Source organism: Mesocricetus auratus, unplaced genomic scaffold, assembly GCF_017639785.1.
Source record: "Mesocricetus auratus isolate SY011 unplaced genomic scaffold, BCM_Maur_2.0 Super-Scaffold_100027, whole genome shotgun sequence".
NCBI classification, from domain to species: Eukaryota; Metazoa; Chordata; class Mammalia; order Rodentia; family Cricetidae; genus Mesocricetus; species Mesocricetus auratus.
The window spans coordinates 843984-870240 of NW_024429208.1; the positions used below are offsets into that span (position 1 = coordinate 843984).

The 26257-nt window shown below is 47.3% G+C and overlaps 1 protein-coding gene across 16 annotated transcripts in view; it reads left to right on the forward strand.

Moving 5' to 3' along the window:
* Positions 1-1801: 1801 nt before the first annotated feature.
* LOC106023121 (H-2 class I histocompatibility antigen, Q10 alpha chain-like) overlaps positions 1802-26257 on the forward strand; it is a 71109-nt gene continuing 46653 nt past the window's right edge. The window contains exons 1-8 of one of the 16 annotated variants that reach the window (XM_040732120.1): positions 1803-1941; positions 2145-2414; positions 2587-2862; positions 4367-4642; positions 4770-4886; positions 5060-5092; positions 5249-5296; positions 5441-5856. In XM_040732120.1, the coding sequence (XP_040588054.1) occupies positions 1869-1941; positions 2145-2414; positions 2587-2862; positions 4367-4642; positions 4770-4886; positions 5060-5092; positions 5249-5296; positions 5441-5445 (1098 nt within the window). In that variant the 5' untranslated portion in view covers positions 1803-1868 and the 3' untranslated portion in view covers positions 5446-5856. Of the gene's footprint in view, positions 1942-2144; positions 2415-2586; positions 2863-4366; positions 4643-4769; positions 4887-5059; positions 5093-5248; positions 5297-5440; positions 5857-12788; positions 13129-13338; positions 13609-13819; positions 14096-15645; positions 15970-16095; positions 16213-16372; positions 16406-16636; positions 16717-16781; positions 18057-18684; positions 18746-23575; positions 24550-26257 lie in introns of those variants that run through there. The other 15 variants (XM_040732125.1, XR_005871279.1, XM_040732126.1 and 12 more) reach the window with 15 other exon arrangements.

Genomic DNA, 26257 nt, shown 5'->3' on the forward strand with positions numbered 1-26257 from the left:
GTAGATTAACATGGGTAGTGTAGACATTGTCACAATGTTAACTCTGCCAGTCCAGGAGCTTGGATTGTCTTTCCATCTTCTGACATTGTCTCTATGATTTCCTGTGTCACTGTAGAGTTCTTAAACACCTAAGGAGTTACTTTGAATGTTGTGCATTTCCTAATCTTTATCTAGAAGTACCCTGCTGACATAAAGGAGGGCTACCTTTTATATTGATTTTGTATCTGACAACCATAAGGGTTGGCTATGTCCAAGAGTTTTGCAGTACACTAAACCCGGGCATATAAGGAAAGAATCGTGTTGTCTACAGACGGGGATAGCTTGATTTCTTCCTTTCCCATTTTTCTCCTTTATATGCCTTTCTCTTCTCTGATTGTAATAACTGAGTGTTCACACACAGTCTCAGATGGAGCTGAGAATGGAAACCCCATCTCTTTCCTGTTTTTAGAAGAAACACTATTTCTCTCCACTGGATACAATGTTGCCTCATCACTCCTCTCTTCCACAAGACACAGAAGAGCAGTCCTGGATTTCTTTTTTTGTATCTTCTTTGTTTCCTTTGTGTTGCTTTTGCTGGTGTCTCTCTGTGTAGTCCCCGAAGTCCTGTAACTCTCTATGTAGACCAGCATGGATTAAAATGAAGAGATCCTCCTGCCTCGGCTGATATAAAGATATGTGACAAATGATCAGCCACACATGGGATTTCTGAGTAGAGATTGGCTCTCCCAGGGCTCACCCTCCTCTCAGGACAGTTCAGAATCTGTCTTAATGAGGAAGGACAGAAAAATCTATGAAAGACGACCAGTTCCTTCATTCTGCTGCCCGTTGTGAACCATGGCCTCTCCCAGTCATGGGAGTCTTGCTGCAGTGATACTGAATCTATTGGTGCCTCCCAGTCAGGAGCAGGAGTCCCTATCTCATGTTGGGACACCAAGAGTCTCCTACCCTGGACTGTTTCACCAGATTCTATAACTTCATGATAAAGAGACTATCCAGGATCCTGTGAAATACACTGGGGATTTTCACCGCTCCATCACCCCATTTCCAACCTCGCCCAGGATGGTCTCATGGGCACTGCTGCAGTCCCCAGGAAAAATGGAAAATGCCTGAACTTTCCAACTCTTCTCCTCAGACCCACCAGAGACACATGGGACCCTTCACCACAGACCTGAAGGTGACATCACCCTTTGGTGCTGGGCCCTGTACTTCTACCCTGCTGACATCTCCCTGGCCTGGCAGAGGGAGGAGAAGGAGAAGGAGGAGGAGGTGGAGAGGAGGAGGAGAAGAAAGAGGAAGAGCAGGAGGAAGAGGAGGAGGAGGAGGAGGAGAAGGAGGAACAGACTCAGGACATGGAGCTGGTGGAGACCAGACCATCTGGGGATGGAACCTTCCAGAAGTTGGCATCTCTGGTGGTACCTTCTGGGGAGGAGCAGAAATACACATGCCATGTGCACCATGAGGGACTGCCTGAGCCCCTCACCCTGAGATGGAGTAAGGAGGGAGTGGGTGCAGAGCTGGGGTCAGGGAAAGATGGAGCCTTCTGCAGAGCCTGGGCAGGGTCAGGGCTGAGACCTGGGGTCATGACCCTCACCTTCCCTTCCTGTCCTTCCCTTCTCAGAGCCTTCTCAGTCCACTGAGGCAAAGTCTTAGTCCCAGGTGGTGAGGGCCAGTGGGTTAACCCAGCACTGGGGATTCCCCTGTCCCCAGTTTCACTTCTCCAGCTCCTGACTTGTCAGGTCCTTCTGCATGGAAACTGATGACGACTCGGTGGTTCTCACTCCCATTGGCTGTCGAGATCCCGGGGAACCAATCAGCGTCGCTGCCGGCGTATAAAGTCCACCCAGGGAGCTTGGACGTTCAGATCTGAGATGTGGGCAAAGGCCCCCCTCAAGCTGCTCCTTCTGCTGGCGGCCGCCCTGGCCCCGACCCAGATCCGAGCGGGTGAGCGCGGGGTCGGGAGGGAAACGGCGTCTGCGGGGAGGGCGGGGGCGGCACCGGGGAAGCCGCGTCCCCGCAGCGCCCAGCCAAACCCTCCCGCCCCTTCCCCTCCCGCGTCCCGAGCCCCGCGCCCCGCTCTCCTCCCGGCCGCGCACCTGCCCGGGGTCCCTGGAGGAGGTCGGGGTCTCACTGCGCGCCGCCTCCAGGCTCGCACTCGCTGCGGTATTTCTACACCATTGCGTCCCGGCCCGGCCTCGGGGAGCCCTGGTACATGGAAGTCGGCTACGTGGACGACACGCAGTTCGTGCGCTTCGACAGCGACGCGGAGAATCCGAGGATGGAGCCGCGGGCGCCGTGGATGGAGCGGGAGGGGCCGGAGTATTGGGAGAGGCAGACGTGGAACGCCAAGAATAACGAGCAGACTTTCCGAGGGAACCTGAGGACCCTGCTTGGCTACTACAACCAGAGCAAGGGCGGTGAGTGATCCAGGGTCGGAGGTCACGATGTTCAAGTCCCTGAGTAAGGACCTGGAGATGCCTGTGGTCCTAAGTCCGAGGTCCGGGATAGGAAACCTTGGACCAGGAGCCGATATCCCTTTCATTTTAGAGGATACACAGAGGGCGGGGCTGACCGCAGGTGTCCCCGCAGGCTCTCACACCTTCCAGTGGATGTATGGATGTCACGTGGGATCAGATGGGAGCCTAGTCCGCGGGTATGAACAGTTCGCCTACAATGGCGAGGATTACATCGCCCTGAACGACGACCTGAGAGCGTGGACAGCGGCGGACAGAGCGGCGCAGATCACCCTGGTCAAGTGGGAGCAGACTGGGGAGGCAAAAAAACGGAGAGCCTACCTGCAGGGCACATGTGTGGAGTGGCTCCGCAGATACCTGGAGAACGGGAAGGAGCAGCTGCTGCGCACAGGTGCAGGCGCCCAGGGCAACTCCTCCCTCTGCCCTTGGGCTGGGCTCAGTCCTGAGGAAGAACAGACCTCAGCTGGGGTCCTGGGGAAGAAGAGACCTCAGCTGGGGTCCCGCCCCTGTCTCTGAGTGACACAGGGTCCCTGGGGCTCCTGATCCAGCCTGGCAGGGACTGCACTGATCTCCCAGGGCTCGGCCTTCTCCCTGGAAGGTTCCAGATCTGTCTCAGGAGGGAGGAGAGAAGATGCCCACATCCCCAGCAGTGCCTCCTTCAGTCTGCAGCCCTGGGTCAGCCATGTCCTCTCCCAGGCCGGGTTCTCTGCCCAGACCCAGTGTCTGAGTGTGTCAGCCTTACACACCGGGACCGGAGTCTCCTTTACCTGATGGGAGAGGAGGACGCCCCTAGCCTAGTTTCTAGAACTTTCCAAACATCATTGTACCAGATTCCTGAGTAATTTTTCCATGCCTCCCTCACCCCATTCTCTCTTCTTAGAATGGTCAATTGAGCATTTATGGGGTGCCCTGAAAAAAATCTCTAAAATATGTTTTCTTTTGCCTTTTGTTGTTTCTTTTTTTCTTTTTGTCATTTTGCTTTAGTTTTTTTTCTTTTTCATTGGGGTGATACTGTTTCAAACTTCCTTTTTATTATCATCTGTATCAGTCTCTACCTGTGTCGTGGGGGAATGCTAATCTGGATAATTAGACAACTCAGCCTTCCCTTTAATGAAAGATTTTCATGAGCTTACACTCTCTTTTGCCAGAATAAACTATCCAAACTCCCACTGCTCTCCCTCAGCCCCAACAAGTTACTGTGTTGTCCCAGGGAATTCAGAGGTGACCTACCTTAGAGACAGGTTCTTCTGCAACTGAAGACTGGAGTGACAGGGAAAATCCACACACCCCTGTGAGCACCGCTGTGTCCCAGTGAGAGCTGCACTGGGCTCCACAGCAACTTCCAGAGATCCTGGGTGACAACACCTTGTATCTTGTCCCCCAGAGGTAGAACTGGGGAGTCATTTTCTGTGTCTGAGTGTCAGAGGTTCACCCCATTCCCACTACACGCTTTGGTGATGGCTGTTCACTTGGACAGACAGTTATGCTGCTCAGCAAGATGGTCACAGTGGTTGTGATTCAATGATGGCAGCAGTAGTTGTTGGCACCCTTCATGTGGTCTGTGCCCCAAGTTTCTTATTTTGATATTAATTTAAGCACATATATAAATTAATTATTTTCCATTCCTTCTTCCATTCTTTTCCCACCTAACTTATGCTGTAGAACATCACATAAGGAAGACCATGTGACCTGCTGGGTCATGTGATTCCCTCTTAGCTTCTGGGTCCCCCAGGAAAGTGTGCAGATCTGTGATGAGGGCGACCAGCTCCACCTGCAGGTCACTAGTGGGATGGCAGTCAGAAGTGTTCAGACACAGTTTAATCATTAATTAAATTTTGTCTTTGCAGATTTCAATTTACCTTGTTATGGTTGGATTTCTTAAATCTTCCACACAGATCCCCCAAAGGCACATGTGACCTATCATCCTGGCCCTAAAGGTGATGTCACCCTGAGATGCTGGGCCCTGGGTTTCTACCCTGCTGACATCACCCTGACCTGGCAGAGGGAGGAGGAGGAACAGACTCAGGACATGGAGCTGGTGGAGACCAGACCTTCTGGGGATGGAACCTTCCAGAAGTGGGCATCTCTGGTGGTACCTTCTGGGGAGGAGCAGAAATACACATGCCATGTGCACCATGAGGGGCTGCCTGAGCCCCTCACCCTGAGATGGGGTAAGGAGGGAGTGGGTGCAGAGCTGGGGTCAGGGAAAGATGGAGCCTTCCGCAGAGCCTGGGCAGGGTCAGGGCTGAGACCTGGGGTCATGACCCTCACCTTCCCTTCCTGTCCTTCCCTTCTCAGAGCCTCCTCAGTCCACTGTCCCCAGCATGGCAGTCATTGCTGTTCTGGTTCTCCTTGGAGCTGTGACCATCATTGGAGCTGTGGTGGCTGTTGTGAGGAAGAGGAAGGGAAAAGCAGGTAGGAAAGAGCGGGGTCTGAATTCCCTCCCATCCCCTTTTAGAAGTGTGCTCTGCCCATGGAAACAATCCACACCCTCACAGCTCCTGTCTCTAACCTGGGACTTCTGTAGGTTCTGGAAACTTCCTAGGTTTGGGCTCCTCCCTGGTCTCTCACAGCTTTTCTTCTCACAGGTGGAAAAGGAAGGAACTATGTTCCAGCTCTAAGTAAGTGTGGGGAGCAGGATTGTCCCTGAAGCCTGTGGAGTAAAACTGTCATTTGTGGGGGCCTCTGGAAATCCCTAATAGGTCCTCCAACAAAATGTTCTGGTTGGGCTGCTTTTACATTCTTACGAAGAAAAATGTTATGTTTTTTTATCCAAGGCAGGGACAGTTCCCAGAGCTCTGCCGTGTCTCTCCCAGACTGTCAAGGTGACACTCTGGGACCTGATATGGGGTGTGGGAGGGCAAAGTGGACATGATTGGGTTTCAGGGACTCCCAGAATCACCTGTGAGTGAGTGGTGGGTTGTTGGGATGTTGTCTCCACAGTGATTGTTCATGACTCTTGTTTGTAGCTTGAAGACGGCTGCCTGGCATGTATGGAATGACAGTGTGTTCAGGACTCTCCGGTGACATCCAGGGCCCCTGGGTTCACTCTCAGCAACAGTGACTGATGTTCCCTGTGATCCTTTGGACTCAATGTGAAGAATTGGGAGCCCAGCCCAGCCCTGTACACCAGGACCCTGTCCCTGCACTGCCTGTGTTCCCTTCCATGGCCAACCCTCCTGCTCCAGCAGACAGGAAGGGACATCTCCATCCTGTCACCTCCATGATGCCCTGAACTGCACCTCTGACTTCCCCCCTGAAAATAAGGATCTCAATTTGAACTTGATTGTTCACGTCCATGATCTGACAGGTTCATTGGCAGTTAAATAAATTATTGAGATACTGAGAGGTTGAGGAGGAAATAAATGGCAGCGTGGAGAACCTCCCAGACTCTGTGCTCATTGTGCTGTGTGCATCTGGTGGGACAGGTGATGTCGTGGGAGCTGAGTGTGAACAGAGATGTGTCCAGGTTGATCTCAGTCCATTGTTGGCTGTGACATGGTCACTCCTCAGCTCTGTCACCTCCTGGCTCTGTTCTCCTCATCACTTAGAACCACATGATGAGATCTGTGATCACAGGGATGGCCAGAGTCCTGTTCTGTCCCAGGAGTGTGAGCAGCCAGGACTGGTGGGACAGGTCAGCCTGGGCTCTAACCTGGCTGTAGCTCTTTACCCCATATTCGCTGTTTATCGTTGTCTTTTTACTTTTTATGGAGCACTGGGCCTGTTGTTGTTCCTGTAAGTGGAGCCTGCCTCCTTATCACTTGTGCCCCTGAGTGACAGCATTCAAATGTGTTTCTCCTTCCTTTCCCATTAGAACCCTTTCTGGCCCCTGCACTCAGGAGACTGTGACCTAAGAACATGAACTTCAGTCTCCTGAGCTCCTGCCTCCTTCCAGGCCCCTCCCTGGTTCTCTCCTTTCCCATCATTTAGAATTTAACCATAGTTGTAGGATGGCAGAGAGAGGGATCCACAGGGTCTCACCTCAGATCTGTCCTGTTGGATCTGTGCTCTGCCCAAGGTCCCCTCTCCCTCCCTGGCTCTGGGAATCCTGGTGCTGCCTCCAGTGGTGACTCCAGGATTTACAGGCTGAGTCTTCTTTAGATTTGTGTTTATTTAAAAGACATGATCTGTTTTGTTTTGTTGACTGTGCCCTTTGCCTTACAGAAGGTTCTCAGTTTCAGGAGATCCCATTTATTAATTGTTGATCTCAGTGTCTCTATTATGTTCAGGAAGTGGTACCAATTCATTCAAGGGTATCTCCCACTTCCTCTTCTAAGAGGTTCAGTGTGGCTGGATTTATGTTGAGGTCTTTGATCCATTTGGACTTAAGTTTTGTGCATGGTGATAGATAATGATCTATCTGCAATATTCTATATGTCAGCGTCCAGTTATGCCAGCACCATTTGTTGAAGATGATTTCTTTTTTCCATTTTTTTCTATTGTGTATGTTTTGATTCTTTGTCAAAAATCAGGTGTTCATAGGTGTGTGGGTTAATATCAGGGTCTTCAATGGAATTCCATTGGCCTACCTGTTGGCTATTGTGCCAATGCCAGTCTGTTTTCGTTACTATAGCTCTCTAGTAAAATTTGAAGTCAGGGATGATAATGCCTCTGTATGTTCCTTTATTGTACAGGGTTGTTTCGGCTATCCTGGGTTTTTGGGTTTTTTTTTAGTTATTTATTTATTACATATACAGTGTTCTGCCAGAAGAGGGCACCAGATTTAATTATAGATAGTTGTGAGCCACCATGTGGTTTCTGCAAAATCAACATGAAGCCCTCAGTAGCTACCTTGTTTACAAGAAAGCCACACTGAGAAAGAAATCAAGGAGGAAAAGTTCCATCACGACACCCCCAAACCAAAAAAGCTTGGAATAACCCAACATGAACATTCCAAGATGACAACTATAAAACACTGAAGAGCCGGGCGTTGGTGGCGCACGCCTTTAATCCCAGCACTCGGGAGGCAGAGGCAGGCAGATCTCTGTGAGTTCGAGACCAGCCTGGACTACCAAGTGAGTTCCAGGACAGCCTCCAAAGCCACAGAGAAACCCTGTCTCGAAAAACCAAAAAAAACAATAAAAAAAAACACTGAAGAAAACAGTTGAGGAAGACACTGGAAGGTAGGAAGATCTGCTAGGCTCGTGGATTGGAAGAATTAATGTTTGAAATGGTCATCATACTAAAAGCAACCACAGATCTAACGGCCATCAATCAGAATTCTGGTGCTGTTCTCACGGATATAGGCAGAGAAGTCAAGCAAAAGCATAAATACCCTGGACAGTCAAAGCAATCCTGAGCACTGGAATAATGCTGGAGCCAGGCATGGGGTGCACACTTTTAATCTGAGCAGTTGGGAGACAGAGGTGGGCAGATCTCTGTGACTTGGAGACCAGTCCAGTCTGGTCTGCAGATAGAGTTTCAGGGCAGACAGGACTACACAGTGAGACCCTGTCTCAAAACAGCAACAACAGGGGCTGCTCTTCCAAAGGCCCTCAGTTCAATTCCCAGCACCCACATGGTGGCTCTCAGTCATCTGTTATAGGATCTGATGCTCTCCTCTGGCCTGCAGGCATGCATGCAGAACATTCATAAATAAAATATAAATAAATAAATGAATAAATATTAATAAACAAAAAACCCCAGCAACAACAAGCTGGAAAGTAGCTGTACACACCTTTAATCCCAGCATTCTAGAGACAGACAAAAGCTGATCTCTGTGAGTTCAAGGCCAACCTAGTCTAAAAAGTAAGTTCCAGGACAGCCAGAGCTGTTATACTTATAAACCCAGTCTAGAAAAACCAAAAACAATCACAGCAAACAAATAAAACAACAACAACAACAACAGCAAAAACATATGTCATTTCAAGTTGTCCATCACAGATAGACAGTCAGCATGGCACAGAGACAAAACTTTTATGTGTATGAGTGTGTTCTGCATGTATGTATGTATGTATGTATGTATGTATGTATGCATGTATGTGACCACATGGGTGTCTAGTGCTCTAGGAGGTCTGAAGGCCTCAGAACCTCAGAGTTACAGTTATAGATGATCATGAGCCTCCACGTATGTGCTGGGATTGGAACCTAGTCCATCTACAAGGGCTGTAAACACTGTCAACTTCTAAACCAGTGGTCCTCAAACCTTGGGATATAATCCCCAAGGGGGTTGCATATCAGAAACTTAAATTACAATTCATAACAGTAGCAAAAATTGCAGTTATGAAGCAGCAATGAAAATGATTTTCTGGTTGGAGGTCACCACAACATGAAGAACTGTATTAAAGGACTTCCCCGTTAGGAGGGTTGAGAACCACTGTTCTAAACAATCTCTCCACTCCAGAGACACACTATTCTAGACAAAAGTGCCAAGTCTGTATATTTGAGAAAAGAAAACATCATCAACAAATCAACTAAGAAAATGGTGTCTCATGTAGAAGAACGCCTTTAATCCCAACACTTGGAAGGCAGAGGCAGGTGGATCTCCAGAACAGCCTGGGTTATAGACATACCTGGTCTTGAAAAATGAAAAAAGGGAGCTGGAGAGATGTCTCAGCCATTCAGAGCACTGACTGCTCTTCCAGAGGATCAGGGTTCAATTCCCAGCTCCCACATGACAGCTCACAAGCATCTATAATGGGATCCGATGCCATTTTCTAGTGTGCAGACATACATACAAATTGAGCACTCATACAAAAAAAAACAATAGAAACAAAACTCTGAGAATGTTAGGAGTAAAAGCAGAGGAAACACTTTAAAATAAAGGCAGGGGCTAAAAGCAGTGGCCAGGCACAGGGGCATATGTCTTTGGGCAGAGGCAGGGGGATATCTGTGAGCTCGGTCAGCCTGTTGAAGTTTCAGGACAGCCAAACTACATAGAGAGACTTCACCTCAAAACAAAAACAAGAAAGACAGAGGCAGAGAAAAGCGTTTTGTCAAATGGGACTCTAGTCAGCCAGGAAATAAGACAACGATCACCAAACAGGACTTCATGGAATTCAGAGTCTCTGAGCAGCAAAGAGAACAGTGAACAGAGTGAAGAGAGGTCACAGAACGTCTTCGCCAACGCCACATCAGACAGAGACTAACACCCAGAACACACAGGAACTCAAAAACTAGACACTAAGAAAGCAAACAGCCCAATTACACAGTGGGGCATGTGGATGAACAGAAATACCTCAAAAGAAGAAATACACACTCAGAAATCAGAGGCAGAGGGATCTCTGTGAGTTGGAGGCCAGCCTGGTCTACATGGCAAGTTCTGAGCCATCTAGGACAACTAAATGAGTGCTTTCTCAAAAGGCTATTCCCCAAAGCCATGGGTATTAAAAAAAATGGCACCCAGTTCCAGGTATGAGCCATGACCCTGTGAATTGCCTGGCAGATGGACCCCAACAACAACACGGGGAATTACCAGTGCTCCCAGTTGCCCACAAGAAGCAGGTTACAAGACCAGTTGCTGGAGACACCACATACTTTAATTACAGGACATAGAGAAATTAAGCCATAACTAGGCTTAGAGCATCCCCCATGCTGTGGAGTGTTCTCAGTGCTAGAATGGGCTGCAGGGAACCCCCGCGTGCCACACTACCCAAAGGGACACCTATGCCAAGCCCCTCACGTCCCAGGAGCATGGCGGGTTGTCAGGAGGGGCAGAGAACTGTGAAAGGAGCTCCCGGGTATGACATGACCACTGCAGTCTGGAACCCTGCTGCACACTGACCCCTCACAACGCCTCATGCAGGAGGGAAACACTCCCTCCCTGAGGATGACTAGGCAGACAGTGGTGGCAGTAGACACTGGTAAGTAGACTGCACTCCTGTGAGCAACGCTAATTAAACACATTGGACCACCAAAAGCTAAACAAACAAACAAGGAAGACACATGTGGGGGATGGAGAGATGGCTCAGTGGTTAAGAGCACTTCATTTCACTGCCTGCTCTTCTGGAGGTCCTGAGTTCAATTCCTAGCAACCACATGGTGGCTCACAACCATCTGTAGTGAGATCTGGTGCCCTCTTCTGGCCTGCAGGGATACATGCAGACAGAACATTGTTACACATAATAAATAAACAAATAAATCTTTTAAAACAAAACAAAACAAAAAGAAAGACACATGTTAGGGTCTCTATTGCTGTGAAGAAACATGGCCATGGCCACTGTTATAAAGGAAACATTTAATTGGGGTGGCTCCCTTACAGTTCAGAGGTTCAGTCCATTGTTATCATGATGGTAATCATGGCAGCGTGCAGGGACTTGATCCTGAAGGGGCAGCCAAGAGTCCTATCTTGCAGGCAACAGGAAATCCATTGAAACACTGGGTGGTGTCCTGAGCATAGGAAACCTCAAAGCCCCCTCCCACCACCACAGTGATACATTTCCCCCAACAAGGCCATACCCACTCCAACAGAGTCACACCTCCTAATAGTGCCACTCCCTATGAGATTATGGGGACCAATTACACTCAAACTACCACAGCATAGAATCAATATATTATTTTTAAAGAAGAAACTGCTTTTCTCCAAGGCTGCTGGAGAGGTGGTCAGGGATGAGTAAGTGTGCTGACTGCTCTCCTGCAGCACCAGGTTCAGCTCCCAGCACGCACATGGAGGCTCACAGCCTCCTGTAACTCCAGCTCCAAGGGATCTGATGCTCTCTTCAGGAACCACGGGCACATCCATGCAAAGAAAAAACAATCACACCCATAGAACAGAAATAAATATGTTTTAAAGAAATCTGATCCTGGTGTTGTGGTGCCTGACTTTAACCCCAGAAGTCAGCACTCAGTGCACAGAGTCAGGTAGATCTCTGTGAGTTTGAGACCAGCCTGGTCTACATAACAAGTTCCAGGTCAGCCGGGGCTACATAGTAAGGTACTGTGTCAAAGAACAATTCTACGGGTAGAGTTCAGGTCGTCAGGGTACGAGGTAAGAGCTCAGCGTCTCAGGCAGCTCATGGCCCTGAATACTGAACTCCTAAGAAGTGCTAACATCTGCTGCTTGTCCTGAGGGCCACACTGTGAGAGCCCCTGTCCCAAGCCTGACTGGCTGGTGTCTCAAGTCAGAAGACTGGGAGAGGGCTGCCAGGAGAATACACCACAAAGCAGGCCACGCCCTGTCCATCCTAGAGAGCTCACCAACAATGACAGACACTCGGGGAGGGAGCAGGCGTGGAGTCAGAGATCAACCAGAGACAGGGACTTTACACACAGCACAGGGCTCTGTTTCTGGCTAGTGACCTTCTGCTTGGCCTTGTATTGTCCCTGTCGGGGCTACAATGTAACCAGAGGGACTCCTCTCGCCCTCAGATGGAGTGACATAGTTTGAGGGGTTTGAGAAAATTACAGGGCTAACAGAAGGAGCAATAGTGACGCTGAAATTTTGGTGATTGGCTTCAAATGTATCCAGGCTTATAAGCCCTAAGTACAATCAGAGTTTCCCACCGATAGTGTGATGGAGCCTTGGGGACACTAGAGGGCGCGCTGAGTTCGCGGAAGCCGCAGTCTTGGGGCCCCGCAGAATCCCTTGCAGGTGAGTTTAATAAATTGTCCTTTACTACACTGAAATTGTTTCTTTATTTTGACAATTATCTTCTGCTTTCTTCGTAAATTTTATTTTACTACTTTACGGTTATGGATGTTTTGTCTCCATATACGTGTCTGGTGACCCTGGGAAGCCAGAAGAGAGAACGGGATTCCCTAGAACTGGAGTGAACCGGCTTGTGGGTGCTGAGACTCAAACCCCAGTCCTCTGGGAAAACAGCTGGTGCTCTTAACCACTGTGCCATCTCTCCAGCTCTCGCGTTTTCTTTTGTTTTGAAAGTGAGTGGGTTCTGAGAAAGGATCTCACCTGTAGCCTAGGCTAGCCCGGTTCTCTATGCAATTCAAGGTTGGTATCAAATCCAAGGTGATCCTCCTCCCTCAAGCTTCCCAAGTGCCTAGTTGATTAGGGTGAGTCTCCGCATTCCGCTTTAACGCACGTGTAAAGAGAGATGATGAAATTATGGGGAAAAACTATCAAAACTGGTATGAGGCATCTCCACTCGAGAGATGCTATATTAACAGTTCCACTCGTTCTGGTTAGGTTTTACCATTCGTCAGTTTGTTAGGTTTTTTGTTTTGTTTTGTTAGTGTTTCAAGACATGGTTTCTCTGTGTAGTCCTAGTCGTCCTGGAACCTTGTCTGAAGACCAGACTAGCCTGGAACTCCCAGAAATCCACCTGCCTCTGCCTCCCAAGAGCTGGTATCGAAGCTGTGCGCCACCACCCCAGGGCTCTTTTTATTTTTTAAGATTTTTTTTTTTAACTTTATGGCAGTGCTTCCTGAATGTGGTACTCCAGCCCCAGAAAGACAAGTCTTGGTCCCGGGCGGTGAGGTCCGGGTGGAGAAGCCCAGTGCTGGGGATTCCCCTGTCCCCAGTTTCATTTCTCCAGCTCCTGACCTGTGTCAGCTCCTTCTGCCCGGACACTGATGACGACTGGATCCTCATCTCCACTGGATGTCGAGATCCCGGGGAACCAATCAGCGTCGCCTGGGGCACGGGGTATAAAGTCCATGCAGGAAACTCGGACGCCCAGATCCTTGATGGGGGCGATGGCGCTGCAGGCGCTGCTTCTGCTGCTGGTGGCCTCCCTGGCCCCGACCCAGACCCGCGCGGGTGAGTGCGGGGTCGGGAGGGAAACGGCGTCTGCCGGGAGGGCGGGGGCGGGACCGGGGAAGCCGCGTCCCCGCAGCGCCCAGCCAGACCCTCCCGCCCCTTCCCCTCCTGAGTCCGGAGCCACGAGTCCCGCGCCCCGCTCCCCTCCCGGCCGCGCACCTGCCCGGAGTCCCGGGAGGAGGTCGGGGTCTCACTCCTTGCCGCCCCCAGGCTCGCATTCCATGCGGTATTTCTCCACCATCGTGTCCCGGCCCGGCCTCGGGGAGCCCCGGTACTTGGAAGTCGGCTATGTGGACGACAGGGAGTTCGTGCGCTTTGACAGCGACGCCAAGGATCCAAGAATGGAGCCGCGGGCACAGTGGGTGGAGCGGGAGGGGCCGGATTATTGGGAGAGGGAGACACTGAGAGCCAAGGACAACCAGCAGAGTTTCCGAGTTGACCTGAGGACCCTACTTGGCTACTACAACCAGAGCGAGGGTGGTGAGTGACCCCGGGTCGGAGGTCACGACCTTCTGGTCCCTAAGTATTGGCCAGAGTCGCCCGGGTCCTATCCGAGGTCAGGGAGGAGGAGAAAGGGGACCAGGACCCAGTTTCCCTTTCTGTTTAGAGGATGCATGGGATGCAGGACTGCGAGTGGGCGGGAGTCCCCTTTGCAGGGCAGGTGGGCGGGACTGACCGCTGGCTCCCACAGGCTCTCACACCTTCCAGTGGATGTCTGGCTGTCAAATGGGGCCTGATGGGCGCCTCCTCCGCGGGTACAGTCAAAACGCCTATGATGGCAAAGATTTCATCGCCCTAAACAAGGACCTGAGGACATGGACTGCAGCGCACACGGTGGCGAAGATCACCCAGAGCAAGTTTGAGAGGACTGATTTTGCAGAGAGATTGAGAGCCTACGTGGAGGACACGTGCTTGGAGGGCCTCAGCAGACACCTGGAGAACGGGAAGGAGCAGCTGCTGTGCACAGGTGCAGGCGCCCAGGGCAACTCCTCCCCCTGCCCTCAGGCTGGGCTCAGTCCTGAGGAATAAGAGACCTCAGTTGGGGTCCTGCCCCTGTCTCTGAGGGACACAGTGTCCCTGGGCTCCTGATCCAGTCTGGCAGGGACTGCACTGATCACCCAGTGCTCAGCCTTCTCCCTGGAAGGTTCCAGATCTGTCTCAGGAGGGAGGAGAGAAGATGCCCACATCCCCAGCAGTGGCTCCTTCAGTCTGCAGCCCTGGGTCAGCCATGGCTTCTCCCAGATCGGGTTCTCTGCCCAGACCCAGTGTCTGAGTGTGTCAGCCTTACACACCGGGACCGGAGTCTCCTTTACCTGATGGGAGACATGGATGCCCCTACCCCAGGCTGGTTCCCCAGTTTCTAGAACTTTTCCAAACAATGCATTGTACCAGATCCCTGTGAGTGAGGTTTACATCCCTTCCTCACCCCAATTCTATCTCTGTCTTCCTAAAATAGTCACGTGAACACTTTGGGGTACCCTGAAAAAAAAGGTCTGTTTTTTCTATTCTTTGTTCTTTCTTTTTGTTTGTTTGTTTGTTTTTGTTTTTTTGTTTTGTTTTCGAGATTGGGTTTCTCTTTGGCTTACATAGACCAGGCCGGTCTCAAACTCAGAGATCCCTCTGCCTCTGCCTCCCAAGTACTGGGATTAAAGGTGTGCACCAACACAGTCCAGCCTTTCTTTTTGTTAAGTTGTCATTTTCCTTTAGTGAGTTTTTCTTACTCACTGGGTGATACTGTTTCACCCTCCCCTTTTATTATCATCTCTATCAGTCTCCACATATGTCATGGGGGACTGCTAACTGGATAATTAGACAACTCAGAGTTCCCTTTAAAGGAAATAGTCCCATGAGCTTAGACTATTTTCTGCCAGAATTAACTATCCAAACACCCACTGCTTTCCTTCTGCCTGACCAAGTTACAGTGTAACCTCTAGTGAATTAGGAATTGAACTTTCTTGACTGACAAATAAAATCCACACACTCCTGTGAGCAGCACTGTGTCCCAGTGAGCACTGCGTGGGGCTCCACAGCACAGTCCCAGGGATGCTGGGTGACAACACCTTGTATCTTGTCCCCCAGAGGAAAGGTCTGGGGAGTCATTTTCTCTGCCCCAGTGTCAGAGGTTCACCCCATTTCTGCTGCACACTTGGTGTTGTCTGCTCATTTGGACAGACAGTTATGCTGGTCAGCAAGATGGCCACAGCGGTTCTGTCTCAATGGCGACAGCATTGGTAGGTGGCACTCTTATGTATCCCATTCTTCATAATTTCTTATATTTGATATGAATTTAATCACATATATAAATTATTTTCCATCCCTTTTTCTGTTCTTTGACCATGTAACTTATGCTATAAAACATCACATAACGAAGACCATGTGACGTGATGGGTCATGTGATTTTCTAGTAGCTTCTGTGTCCAGAATGCAGATCTGTGATGACCTGCAGGTCATTAGTGGGATGACAGTCAGAAGTGTTCAGACACATTTTTAATCATTAATTAAATTTTGTCTTTGCAGATTTCAATTTACCTTGTTATGGTGGGATTTCTTAAATCTTTCACACAGATCCCCCAATGGCACATGTGACCCATCATCCTGGACATAAAGGTGATGTCACCCTGAGGTGCTGGGCCGTGGGCTTCTACCCTGATGACATCACCCTGACTTGGCAGAGGGAGGAGGAGGAACAGACTCAGGACATGGAGCTGGTGGAGACCAGACCTTCTGGGGATGGAACCTTCCAGAAGTGGGCATCTCTGGTGGTGCCTTCTGGGGAGGAGCAGAAATACACATGCCATGTGCACCATGAGGGACTGCCTGAGCCCCTCACCCTGAGATGGGGTAAGGAGGGAGTGGGTGCAGAGCTGGGGTCAGGGAAAGATGGAGCCTTCTGCAGAGCCTGAGAGTGTCAGGGCTGAGAGCTGGGGTCATGACCCTCATTTTCCCTTCCTGTCCTTCCCTTGCCAGAGCCTCCTCAGGCCACTGTCCCCATCCTGGCAGTCATTGCTGTTCTGTTTCTCCTTGGAGCTGTGACCATCATTGGAGCTGTGGTGGCTGTTGTGAGGAAGAGGAGGAGAAACACAGGTAGGAAAGGGCAGGGTGTGAGTTCTCTTAGTGTGCTCTGCCTCATGGAAACACACCCACACCCTCATTGTTCCTGTCTCTAACCTGGGTCTGAGGTTGTTTCTTGAAAGTTCCTAGGGTCAGGTTCCTCCCTGGTCTCTCACAGCTTTTCTTCTTACAGGTGGAAGAGGAGGGAACTATGTTCCGGCTCCAGGTAAGTGTGGGAAGCAGGATTGTCCCTGAGACCCTTGGGGTGGACCTGGAGTATTTGCAGACCTCTGTCACCAATATTAGCTCCTCCAGCAAAAGCTCCTAGGGGCCATGTTTTTTACCTGAGAGAGAGAGAGAGAGAGAGAGAGAGAGTGTGTGTGTGTGTGTGTGTGTGTGTGTGTGTGTGTGTGTGTATTCAGTGACAGTTACCAGAGCTCAGATGTGTCTCTCCCAGACTGAAGAGGACACTCTGAGACCAAACTGGGGAGGGGCAAAGTGGACATGATTGGGATTCAGAGACCCCCAGAATTGCCTGTGAGTGAGTGGTGGGTTGTTGGGATGTTGTCTTCACAGTGATTGTTCACGATTCTTCTTTGTAGTATGAAGACAGCTGCCAGGAATGGATGGAGTGACAGACAGTGTATTTAGGCCTCTCCTGTGACATCCAGGGCCCCTAGGTTCACTTTTAGCAACAGTGTCTGATGTTCCCTGTGATCCTATGGGCTGAATATGAAGAACTGGGAGCCCAGCCCAGCCCTGCACACCAGGACTCTGTCCCTGCACTGCCTGTGTTCCCTTCCATGGCCAACCCTCCTGTTCCAGCAGGCAGGAAGGGACACATTATCCTGTTACCTCCTCCTGCTCTGAGCTTCAGGTCCTAAGTTCCGCACTGAAACTAAGGATCTCAATTTGAATTTGATTGTTCACATCCTTGAGCTGACAGGCTGATAGCTGTTAAATGTATTATTGAGATACTTAGAATTTGAGGAGGAAGTGAATGGCAGCATGGAGAACATCCCAGAAATGTGCACATCATGTTCTGTGTCTCTGGTGTCACAGGATGAGGCTGTGGGAGCTGAGTGAGAGCAGGGCTGTGCCCAGGTGCAGCTCAATTTGACATTGGCTGTGACATGGTCAGTCCTCAGCTCTGTCACCTCCTGGCTCTGTTCTCCTCATCACTTGAAAGCACATCCTGAGATCTGTGATCACAGGGACACAGGGATGGCCAGAGTCCTGTCCTGTCCCAGGAGTGTGAGCAGCCAGGACTGGTGGGACAGGCCAGCCTGGGCTCTAACCTGGCTGTAGCTCTTTACCCCATATTTGCTGTTTATTGTTGTCTTTTTACTTTTTATGGAGCACTGGGCCTGTTCTTGTTCCTGTAAATGGAGTCTGCCTCCTTATCCCTTGTGCCTCCTCAGTGACAGCATTCAAATGTGTTTCTCCTTCTTTAGCATTAGGACTCTTCTAGGCCCCTGCACTCAGGAGACTGTGACCTAAGAACATGAACTTCAGTCTCCTGAGCTCCTGCCTCCTTCCAGGCCCCTCCCTGGAGGCTCTCTCCCTCTTTCCCGTCATTTAGAATTTAAGCAGAGTTGTAGGATGGCAGAGAGGAGGGATCCACAGGGTCTCATCTCAGATCTGTCCTGTTGGATCTGTTCAGCACTAAGTCCTCTCTCCCTCCCTGGCCCTGGGAAACATGGTGCTGCCTCCAGTGGTGACTCCAGGCTTAGTCTACTTTAGATTGATGTTTATTTAAAAGACATGATCCCTTTTGTCTTGTTGACTGTGTCCTTTGCCTTACAGAAGCTTCTCAGTTTCAGGAGGTACCATTTATTAATTGTTGATCTCAGTGTCTGTGCTACTGGCCTTATGTTCAGAAAGTGATCTCCTGTACCAATTAGTTCAAGGATACCTCCATATCTATATCTATATCTATATATCTATATATATCTATATATATGGTTTCTCTCTGGCTTTGGAGACTGTCCTGGAACGAGCTCTTTCAGACCAAGCTGGTCTGGAACTCACAGAGAACCGCCTGCCTCTAACTCCTGAGTGCTGGGATTAAAGGCATGTGCCACCACTGCCCAGCCCCACTTTTTCTTCTATGAGATTCAGTGTGGCTGGGTTTTGATCCATTTGAACTTAACTTTTGTGCATGGTGGTAGATATGGATCTATCTGCAATCTACATGCAAACATCCAGTTATGCCAGCACCATTTATTGAAGAAGCTTTCTTTTTTCCATTGTGTAAGTTTAGCTTCTTCTTCAAAAATTATGTGTTCACAGGTGTGTGAGTTAATATCAGCATTTTGAATTGGATTCCATTGGTTGACCTCTCTGTTTTTGTGCCAGTACTAAGCTGTTTTCATTACTATAGCTCTCTAGTAGAACTTGAAGTCAGGGATGGTGATGCCTCTGGGAGTTCCTTTAATGTACAGTGTTGTTTTGATTGTCCTGGGTTCTTTTTTTCCATATAAAGTTGAGTATTGTTCCTTCAAGGTCTGTGAAGCAAGAGAAAATGGCAGCCAACAGAACGGGAAAAGATCTTCACCAAACCCACATCTGACAGAGTGCTGATTTCCAAAATATGCAAAGAACTCAAGAAGCTAGTCACCAAAACACCAAATAATCCAATGAAAATCTGGGGTCCAGAACTAAATAGAGAATTCTCAATAGAGGATTCTAAAATGGCTGAAATACACTTAAGAAATTGTTCAACATCCTTAGCTATCAGGGATGTGCAAATCAAAACAGCTCTGAGATACCATCTTACACCTACCAAAACACCAGTGATAGTTTGTGCTGGAGAGGATGTGGAGAAGGGGAGCACTCATCCATTGCTGGTGGGAGTGTAAACTTGTACAGCCACTTTGGAAATCAGCATGGCAGTTTCTGTGGAAAATGGGAATCAGTCTACCTCAAGATCCAGCAATTCCAGTCTTGGGCATATACCCAAAGGATATAAAATCAAATAACAAGGACATCTGTTCAAATATGTTCATAGCAGCATTGTTTGCCCTAGTGAAAACCTGGAAGCAACTTCGATGCCCCTCAACTGAAGAATGGTTAGAGAAAATGTGTTATATTTACACAATGGAGTTTACTTAGCGGGGAATAAAAATAATGAAATCTTGAAATTCCCAGACAAATGGATGGAACTGGAAGAAACCATACTGAATGAGGTAACCCAGTGGCAGAAAGACAAGCATGGCATGTACTCACTCTTATATGGAGATTAAACACAGAGAAAAGGACTACCAGCCTGCAGTCCACACCTCCAGAGAATCTAGGAAACAAAGAGGACCCTAAGAGAGACATACAGGTCCATGGGTTGTGGAATCTCTCTCTCTGGCTAAGGAAAGCAGCTGAGGCCAGCTGTGTCAGGGATGTCCCTGCATGAAGGCCCAGAGAGGCCATTGTATGAAAGGATGACACAGTCATGGGACACCTCTCAAAAACAGGGGCTAAAACTCTGTGGACTCAGCCCAAGAGAGAAGGGTGTAGCGGTCAACAGAGCTAAAAGGAGTTGGGGATCTGAAGACTGCTTTGATATCACACATGGAGATGCAGGTTGGAGTTTGCCCAGCTGGAGTTTGGTCTTGCTTTGGTCCAGTATTCCCTCACTGTGCTCACTCTTCTGTCTCTTGGAACAGTAATGTGTATCTTGTGCCACTCTGTAGGTTGGAAATATGTGCTTTACCCCTTAATTTTGATTTTTTTTTACGAGACAGGGTTTCTCTGTATTGTTTTGGAGGCTGTCAGTCCAGCCTGGCCTCGGACTCACAGAGACCCGCCTGCCTCTGCTTCCCGAGTGTTAATTTTGATTTCACTGAGATTTCAGTTCAGACTTTGCCAGGAGACTCATAAGATACTTTGAGCTTTGGACTTTTTTTAATAGATTTATCTATTTACTTATTTATTATGTATACAGTGATGTGTCTGCATGTGTGCCTGCAGGCCAGAAGAGGACACCAGATCTCATTGCAGATGATTGTGAGTCACCAAGTGGCTACTGGGAATTGAACTAAGCTCCTCTGGAAGAACAGTCAGTGTTCTTAACCTCCGAGCCATCCCTCAAGCCGGAACATTAGGCTTTTACACAGGGTTGAGACTGTGATTGACTCTGGGGACTTTTGACGTTCAACTGAATGACTCAAAAAACAACAAATATATAAAGTTGTCTGTTGTCATGTGAAGAGCTGGGGAGCCCAGTCTAGCACACCATTACATACATCTGGACTTAAGGACTAAACTGAAATAAGATAGCTCAGCAGAGGAAAATGATGCAAATGTAGTTATTTCAAGTTTTACCAAGTGCGCACCTTCCTGAGGAACTGAAGACTTAAAGAAGCAGTTAGCATCAATACATATATACACTGGCTTGTATAGAAAGTAGTGATCTGTGAAAATGTGGTAAGACAAGTGAAAACAATTGGGTAGAGAAGTGACCAGGAATGTAAGTGTTTGTATAGTTTTCCCTCAGTCTCAGCTACTTTCATGACAAGAATGTCATTGTCCTTCTGGTAAGAAATAGGTGGGTGGAGACTCTTACAAAAGGGAATTTCATTTGGGGCCTTTAGAAGCAACAAGTATCAGAGTGATCTTCTTGCACTTCCTGTTTGTTTAGTGTCTTCAGCTTAAAATAATCCTGATGTCAAAGTAACATATTTGGGGATATATGTATTGAAAGAGCTCCCAAGGGCAGAAGCTTTCTTTTTTGTAGGACTATCCCAAGTCTGTCACCCACAGACGTTAGGTAAAATTGAGGTGACATCATTTTGTAATTCCAAGACACTGAAGGACCCAGGCAGTGATCCTCAATGACATCTAGACATCATTAAAAGAGAGAAACAGCTCTAAATCCCTAGAGGAAAGGTCATACACTACTTATGTGAGACTGTTGGGTTATTGTGTGCCCTGAATGTTTGACTGTATGAAGTATACGCCTGTCAGTTTTCATTGTCCACTTGACTGCACTTAGAATTGCCTAGAAGACATGCCTCTGTCATGTCTATGAGGGTGTTTCTAGAGTTCAAGAGAGGAGGAGCCTCCATCTTAAACATGAACACCACCAATCCATGGGCCATAAAAACAAATGAATAAAATGAGGAGAAATTGGGGAAGTCCGCTGAATTCCAGTTTCCTGAATGCATATGTAATGTGACCAGCTACAGTATGTTAATATTGTTATACCTTCCCCTACAAGGAAGCACTCCCCTCCCCTGCAATGTAAACCCTTCCTTCCTTAAGTTGCTATTTGTTCGGTGTTTCATTCTAGATATGGGCAAATTTAGTAATACAAAGTGTGTTCTGAGCTTTTAATTGATAATGATAAAGGATGAGTTTCCCACTTTTTTGGTATTATGTGATGAAATTATTACAGTATCTAAAACTGCCTTTTAAAATATCAGAAGGAATAGGAGTTTAGATAATACAAGATACCTATACATTATAACTCTAATATATGTATATATACATGTTTATATTATACACATATATAATTGCATTATATGAATCAGTGTACCATTTTTCTTCCTCTAGGAATGGACATCTTTCCAGTTAGAAAGTTTTCTGAACTAGCTTACTTTCTGTTGTTTGGTGAGCACCAAGAGCAACAGTAACTTGGGGAGGGAAAGGTTATTTGACTTCCTCCTCCAGAAAATAGTCCATCACTGAGGTAACTCAAGTCAGGAACCTGGAAGCAAGAGCTGTAGCAGAGACCGTGGAGGCACCTTGATTGCTGGCTTGCTCTCTGACTTCTGTTCTGCTGGCTTTCTTATACAGACAAGGCTCACCTGCCTAGGGATGTTGCCCCAAAGTGGGCTTGGCCCCCATGCATGCATAGACACATAGAGGATTCCCACAGATACTCCCACCAGCCAATCTGATCAAGGCGGTTCTTCAGTTCAGCGTGCCTCTTCCTAAGGTACTCTTAGTTGAATCAAATTGATAACAGAAACCAACCAGCACATTTTCTAGACAGTTTCACAGTAACTATTAAAATACAATATTTCAATTTCTCAAATATTTTAGACTGATTAGGTAAGGCAGAATGCTTTCCAACTCAGGGGTAATATTATATTCATTTGATATTGGTTTTTGTATACATCCCAGATAATGACAGACAGGCTCTTATGGCTACCTAATGAATCCATCTCCTGCAAGCCAAGCAGTTTCCACCATCTTGTTTTCAACAAAAAGGAAGGAAGTCAGTTGTATCCACTAATGAAACATTACAAATTAATGATAGACCTCCATACTGTCTAGGGCATTTTATCTTAACTTAAAGAGGTGCAAATAACTAACTGGCATCACCATAGCAAGACTGTTCCCATTCCTGTGGATTTACTTATGTGGAAAAATTGCTCAGTGTCAGCAATGGTCAGACCAAGAGGAAAACACAGGAATAGCATTAATGCCAAACTTTGTCTCATTCTAGAACAGTTTAACATTGTCTCTCTCATCTCTGTGTCCTCTCTGTCTCTCTCTGTCTCTGTCTCTGTCTCTCTCTCGTCTCTCTCTCTCTGAGTGTTTGTGTGTGTGTGTGTCTTTGTGTGGTGTATTGAAGCCATTGAGGTACAATTCCAAATTATTTTACAAATGTTCTCATAAATTTTGTCTTTTTGATCAATTGTGTATTAACTAAAATGAGGAAAATTTCACACTTAAAGACACAAGATCACAGAAAATGATATTTAATGTTATAATTTATTGTAAAATTGTGTAGTAAGGTAAGCAGACTTTCAAATATAAAAACCCATTATGACCAGTTAAATTCTGTGGGGTATTAAATGGACAACCAAGGGAAAGGGGGTAGGAGTTGGGGCAAGTCCCTAGGCTCAATTTTTTTTACTATGGGTGGGGGAGGGAGAAGAAAGGAGTAGAGAAAAAGAAACAGTAAAAATTCCTAGTATAAGAAGGCATGCTCATTTTTTAAATAGGAGTTTTCAATTTTTATGCATTTGTATTATCTGGAAAATATGTTTTGATAGTCATCTTTTTATTTAAAAATATTAATATGTACAGCATGCTTTAGAAATTAAATACTTTGAAAATGCTCTTGGTGAATAATTTTAGATTCAATAATTGCTTTAGTAAATGCCCAAGAGCTATAAAAAAATCAGAGGTTTGGAGAAACCTTTATGAGTCAAATGACAGAGCATTTTTTGAAAAAGGTTTAGGGCAATAGAACTCTGGAAAACAACCCAAATATATCCTCCAGCCTTGGTCGTCTGAGTGCTGGGATTACAGTTGTGTGTCACCGTCTTGGCTCCGTAAACCATTTTTAGACGTTGTCTATAGAGTGATAGGGTGAGATAAAACCCACAGCAATTGTCCCTTTGGAATACACGATGAACCTGAGGACATTATCTCTCTGTGTGTTATCCAGGTTCCACCATTACTCTCTGAAGAAGAAAGGATCAGTCAGAAACTCTGAAGTCTACAGGCTGTAATAAAATTTTCTTCCAGTTCTCAGGTACCCCAAGCACACACACCAGTGGCTCAAGTTCCCATGGCACATCTCTATAATATGGATCTGTACCTGTGTTTAGACTCCATGCATGGAATCTCACTGGCTGTCCATTCATCTTCATGTGGACACTGCTGGAAAACACTTTCCAGATGCCTTGTGCCCTATGATCTGCACTAAATTGTTCCTCCCACATATCCTAAAATTTCTAAAAATTGGTGCGAATCTGATTTGGGTACTAGAAGAGATTGGCAGCTGTACTTCCAATATAGAAATTGTTTTCTCTGTGATTTTATGACTGGGTGAGGGTTCTGGCTACTACGACCCTTGGCTTAGATTTCCTTGGGAGATTCCAACAAAAGGTAAATATACAAACCGTGGTCAGAGGTGGGCTGATCATCTTGAGGTCTGAGCATACAAATACATGCCATACACTTGGAGACAACAGGGGAGAAAGAGATGTGCTAGGTATCTATCTACATCACAGCCTGTTCTCAAGTTCAATTCAAAGATTGAAAAACATCAGTCAAAAATAGAGGGAACAGTCAAAATACAGGTTTATGGATAAGCCATGGAGGAAGATTGTGGTAGTTTAAATGCTATCAGTCCCCAAATTTCATAGCGAGTGTTATTAGGAGGAGTGGCTTTGCTGGAGTGGGTATGGCCTTGTTGGAAGAAGTGTGTCACTGTGGAGGTGGACTTTAAGGTTTTCTATGCTCAGGATCCCACCCAGTATCAGTGGACTTCCGGTTGCAGGAAAGATACAGGGCTCTCAGCAACTCCTCCAGCACCATGTCTGCCTGCATGCTGCCATGTTCCCTGCCATGATGGTAATGGTCTGAACCTCTGAACCTGTAAGCAAGTCACCCCAATAAATGTTTTCATTTATAAGATTTGCCATGGTCATGGTGTCTCTTCACAGCAATTGAAACGCTAGGACACAATGAAACCTTATATTTATTGAAGACTATATACATAATGGTAGGGCAGGAAATAGTTGACAAAGAATATTGTAAGATGACACTGTGTTAGGTACATAAGATAAAGGTAGAGATCTATAGAAATCAGGGTATAAGTCTTGCTTCTTCTAGGTAGGCTCTGGTGACACTATGAAAACATAAGAATCTACGTCTAGTTTCCACCAGAGTGTGGATTTCAGTGTTTTCTACTAGACATCCACATTAAAATTGTGTCTGTACTCCAGGGTCATCACATTGTTAAGTTACTTGATGTTTTTAATCATATCAAATTGAAGGTCAACGTCAACGGAGTGGCCAAGTTTAGCTGAAGGTCAACAGAGTTGCTAGGTAACTCAGAATATGAGGGTTTGGAGCAGAGTCTTGAAGCTTATGCTGGTCCTTGTGGTGGTTCCAGTTTCCTCTGAATTGTTGGTGTTAACACACATGAGACCATCTTGTCCTGGATCTCTTGAAGACCAGGTAGCAGTTGGGCACACAATGACTCCTGGGTGCGGCCCACACACCCATCATGCCAGTGTCTGCCCAGATTGTTTCTCTCCTGTGGCCCAGATATCCTGACAGCCATAGCTTCTGCTCCTGGGTCCTCCAAGATAACAAATCTCCTGGGTGTGATGAAGAGAGAATGAGGACTACAACTGTCAAAGTTAAACTTGACTCAGGCTTCTTGGTGTTAAGTTAGCCCCCAGCCCACACTGATTTTGATTGTCCTTCAGTCATCAGCTTCAGAACCCTTGTTTAGGAATCCAAGATTTTTGATGGATGGAATGGTGGGGGTCAGGTTTCAGGTGAATCACAATAAGACCCTGTGCTATCTAATTCTTCTTGATATTAAGGAGAGTGGTTCCTTGTTCCATTAAAGGTCATTGCATAGTCCTTGCTCCCTTGCTGTGAGTGTATCACTGGGTCCTATGGAGAGAGGGTACGGCCCACATACCCTAACATTTAAGCTAGACCCAGGTAGTAGAAGGTACTCAGAGTATGCCATTCTTCAGACACCTCACTCATGGTGTTAATGTGTGTTCAACCTTCTTGGAGCAGTAGGTGTGGCCTAGGTCAGACTTCAAGTCAGCTTTTTATCCTTGCTCTCTGAAAGTCCTCATACAGGAAGACCTGGGCACAGAGGATTTGCTGGGTGCGGCCCACACACCCTTGATCCCAAGCTGTGTTATTATTTGATGTTTATGTGAGGCTCAGATTACTAGAGAGCAATGAGGTCTTAATCCATCTGCTGTGAGATTGTTTGTTGGATGTGTTGTAATAGCAGGTACATCTCACAAACTACAGTGGTACCACAAAGAAGAATCTAGATTAGCATTGATGACAGTTCATGGTCTATGATGTGATGTCAATCATCAGTGCAAGAATGGTTGTGGTTGAGTCCAAAGTTCTAAGTGCAATAGCATGGATTGGGTCACAAATGAGGCTATTTGTCCAACAAAATAAATTGACGTGAGAAAATGCCTGGCCTCAGACCAGGTTTTCGTCATGGGTATGTCAATTTCCTTTGGTCATTAAGGTGAGGTTTGATCTGGGTCACAAATGAAGCTATGGTTTGTCCAAAAATATTTGAAGTGAGACAATACCTGACCCAGGACCAGGTTGGCGTCATAGGTATGTCCTT